General features: G+C 46.1%; 1 protein-coding gene across 1 annotated transcript in view; it reads right to left on the reverse strand.

Annotated features, from left to right (window-relative positions):
• Window positions 1-4,205, reverse strand: part of DISC1 (disrupted in schizophrenia 1) — a 483,854-nt gene that overhangs the window by 446,621 nt on the left and 33,028 nt on the right. Inside the window, exon 3 of the mRNA XM_019527173.1 lies at window positions 3,132-3,201. Coding sequence (XP_019382718.1) covers window positions 3,132-3,201 — 70 coding nt within the window. The remainder of the gene's footprint in view (window positions 1-3,131; window positions 3,202-4,205) is intronic.

A 4,205-nucleotide genomic window follows, 5' to 3' on the forward strand; every position in this document is an offset into this window, starting at 1 on the left:
GCAATGAAGCACTCAGGCCTCCAAAGTCTCAGGGCCCGGGCTTCCAAGGCTTAATGTGGTGGTGCAGGCAGCTGGTGTCAGCTGCTCCCGGGGCCGCTCCAGCACGGGCTGGGGCGAGTGCGGACAAGCAGAGCCCCGGGCGGTGCAGGACGCAGCACTCACCCCAGCCCCAGCTACAGAGGCCCTGGGAGCAGCCAAGACCAGCTGCCCGCATCAGGGCATGGCACAGCCCAGGAGCAGAGGTGAGTGGCTCAGGCAGCCAGAGCTGGGTGAGCACCGCTCTATTCCCTCTGCTTTGCTGCCTTGTGCAGCACCCCTCGCCCCGCCCCTTCCCTAGGCCCAGTCCTACACTTAAACACAATTTATTTTTCCTACTCCCACTTGCATATCAGTGGATTCCAGCAGGTCCCAGCAGTATCTCACTCTTGTTGCAAGGCCCCAACTTGAGTTAAATTAATAAGGTGGAACATCAGAGTGGAAGGTGCCTAAACCTAAACCAGTTGCAGAGCGTACAGGTGTTCACTGCTGCCAGGAGTGGTTCAGGCATCCCAAGGAAAGTAACTACAAAGCAGAAGAGGGCTGGGAGGATCAGAGGGATTTGTGGGTCCAGGTGGGGGAATGCACTGGCAAAGCTGGGGAAGGCTGGTGAGGGAGCCAAAAACAACCCAGTCAGAGTTGGAGAGGTCAGAACAGCACAGCGTGGAGACTGGAGCAAGTGGCTGGGCTTTCCCAGCCCCTGGGCTGTGCTGTGAACATGGGCAGGCATTCGCTAGGTTGGGGTAACCTTTTGTAGACTGGGTTAACCTTTTATCAATCTAAAGTTAGCTCACTTCCTGAGGCAGATGCACCATATTTTGGGTAATTTAAGCACTATGAATACATGCATGGCCAGGCATTTAGATCAACCTAACTTTCGTTAGATTGAAATAAATATAACGTTTGCATATACCCTTAGTAGACTTGTTTCCTATATGAACCAGCCACTAGATGGAGGCACACACTTTCCAAGAGGGTTACAATATTATATGTTCAGTAGCACTAGAATATTGGGAGCTGAGCATAATCTGGTCATTAGAGCAGAGGTACAACAAGCAGGGTTTGCACCATGGGCAAACCCTGCAGGAGAGTGGGGCTGTGGAGACAGGGGTGGAGAGGTACTACTGGGTGTCAGGGGGCAAGGGTTCCAAGATCAAGGGAACAGTATGGGGCTGGGAGTCTTACCTTATGTCGAAGACTCAAAAACAGTCCCCAGATGCTGCTGCCACAGCTGCAGCATAGTCTGCCTGCCCCAGCTGTTGCTCTTACAGCAGCAGCACAGTATGTGGATACCCTTGCTGCTCCTGCTGCAAGGGTAACGCTGTGAGGCTGTGTGGGTGGGGGTACAATGCTGTCAACCCTAGTAAGTTGGTGCCTGGAGCTAGAATGCAGTTGGGCACTGGCCTGGCCATGCCACTGGCAGAGTTGGGGGCTGACAGGCACGTGTCCTGCCGTCCAATGTGGAAAAGATGGTCCCCTTACCCACCCTAAAACACAGGTTACAGACAACAGTCAAGAACACAACTCCTCTCTCCTCCTTTTCTGAGGTTTTAAGGGATTAATACCAGGGAGGAAGGTATTGATTCCTTGAGTTGGCTGGCCAGGAATTAGGGCTGGCAGTTTTTAAACAGGAATGAAACCTATAAGTTTCTAATTCTGCTAGACTGGCAAAGGTTGAAGGTCTCCCAGCTTGGGGCCAGGGTTGAGGTTTGTAGCCTTCTGGTCCCAGTGGAGCTGTGTGACCCAGACTGCCTGCAGCCCAGGCCCAGACGGTAAGCCTGGCTTTTCCCCCTTTGTTTTTTTTAGCAGTCCTTGACTCCAGCCAACCTGTGTGGTTGGAGCCAGCCATAGCCAGTAATCAACCTGGCTCCCTTTTGAATTTGTCCTGCAGTTTCTGTTTCAGCAGGCCATACAGCCCAGCCCAGAAGTTTTAGGGTGCATGTATGCTGGCTGGAGCCACAATCACTCCCCTCACACAGCTTCTCCAGGGGAGCAAAGATCAGGACTCTATCATTTCTTCAGAAGCAGCGAGGGATCCCTTGCACCAAAACCAATCCACTGGTCACAAGCAGCTTCCCGATGTGTGGTGAACCACATGCTCCGGCATGGACCCTGAAACTAAGTCTTTGCGGAGACACAAATCCCAGATTGGCCAAAGTCTCTCTAAAGGGGTTCAATACATAAACTGTAGTTGTAGAGATAATATTTATACTGTGTTTAAGGATTTGTTCTTTCATTTGTTTTTTTGTTTGTGATTTGGTAATAGATTTGTATTTGTTCATTTATATTGCTTACAAGAATGGAGATTTGTTCGTGTGCAACACCCCAGTCAAATTTGGTGTTCCCACATTTCTGGCTGGGGGCTCGAGCCACTGGTATAACTCATTGGGTACCCTGAAATGTGAACCCAGCCCTTCTCACTGCTGACCTGTGCCTGGCACCTGTACACATCTATATGCATATAGCATATAAAAATGTTAATATACTTTTAGGATGAAAAGTATCACTTAAATGTGGGATATTCTCCTGCAGTTGTATTTTCCTGGAGACAATACATACATAATGCAAGGTTACATCCTTTTACTCAGATGAGTTAATTTGTTTCAACTTCAGTTAGCCCCACAAGATAGCATACCATACATCTGTAAAAGCTGTTAATGCAACTTGTGATAGGTGCTTCTAGCATTGCCATCCTCACCATTATTTCTGGTCTCTAATTGTGGTAAACAAGAAATTATGCTTCAGCAGCAGTCAGTACCTCCTTGCTCCATGTAAGTCTTTCATTTGCTTCTGAATTTTTAAGTCATAATATTCAAATGCAGCTGATCCAGTTGGTGAATATCTGCATGCCGAACTTCTCACTTGAGGATGCCTCAATACAATAAACTGTTGCCTGTGCTACCTATTGCTGACATGCTTCTTTCTTTAATTTCTTCATCCTGCTGTACTACAGAGTAAACAATACTGCTAAACACTCCCTGAACTCCTCAGTATTATTCATTGCTTCATTAGCATTGTAGCAACTATTAAACAGCATTTTTTAAATGGAAGCTAACACGTGGAACTATATGGAAAATTTGAAGAGAAAGTCTCACCTTTATCATAATCATCTTCCTCTACTGCTTTTTCTTGTAGCCTCTGAAGCCTTAACATTAAGGCTTTTATCTGTCTCAAAACAGAACAAAAAGAATATATATTATTATTGTAATATCTATAAGGTATCAAGACAATCACTGTATCAGCAGTACAATATGTCCAGCTGAGCTAAATCCACCACTCATCAATGGGGGAGCCATATTCTGAAGCCAGTCTGTAACCACCCCTGCTGAAGAGGGCTTTCGTCCAGATGTGTGTAGCAAGATTTAAGACATATGGAAAACCTTTGTCTTAAATATTGAAAGGAACCAAAGTGACATACTCATGAAAAACCTCCATACCCTATTTATTACTTCAGATGCTCAACTATAAGTTACAATCATAATCCATCCCCAATTTTTGTTTACGCTCTCTGTAAGTTTGAATGCACAAATTTCTGGCAATGCAATTTTTGGTACACACATTTGCACACAGCAAATGCAAGAATTTACCCTGCAAACTCCATTTGCACCCACAAATGAATGCAAAAAAGTACCAATATACTATAAGAATGAACAAAGGACAGTGGGGAAAAATAATGTGTTCTTATTTGAGCCTGGAGTCAATTTCCTTTGAAAGGTGGCCTTCCCAGTTTAGACTGGTCCATTACATTCAGTTCTGAATTTTCAACACATCTTTCCTGTGGCAAATATTTCCAAAAGCTTCCCCCGCCACTTTGCAATCAACAGGGAATGTGTGTTGGAAAGAAACACAAATATGTACCTAAATCTTCACTTGGAAGTTTCTGCTCTAGATCCTTTTCTATCCCCATTCCTGCTTCACTTACTGCTACAGTTTTAACCAGCTGCTTCTGCACTCAGAGGGTTTCATGGCAAAGTATACTGACATCGTTTTTCTAGTACAGACCTGGCCAAAGAAACAGTACACATCCCCACACCCTGAAATTTAAGAATCCTTATATAATGTACCGTTTTTGCCTGATGCCAAGAAGAGGTCTCCCCTCCCTCACACCATCACATGGAGGGAAGCCCCTTGCCTTGCAATTGAGTATGAGGTTGGGGGGGGGGGGAAAA

The sequence above is a fragment of the Gavialis gangeticus genome, unplaced genomic scaffold (genome assembly GCF_001723915.1).
Source record: "Gavialis gangeticus isolate Ggan-Ray unplaced genomic scaffold, GavGan_comp1, whole genome shotgun sequence".
Classification (NCBI taxonomy): domain Eukaryota; kingdom Metazoa; phylum Chordata; order Crocodylia; family Gavialidae; genus Gavialis; species Gavialis gangeticus.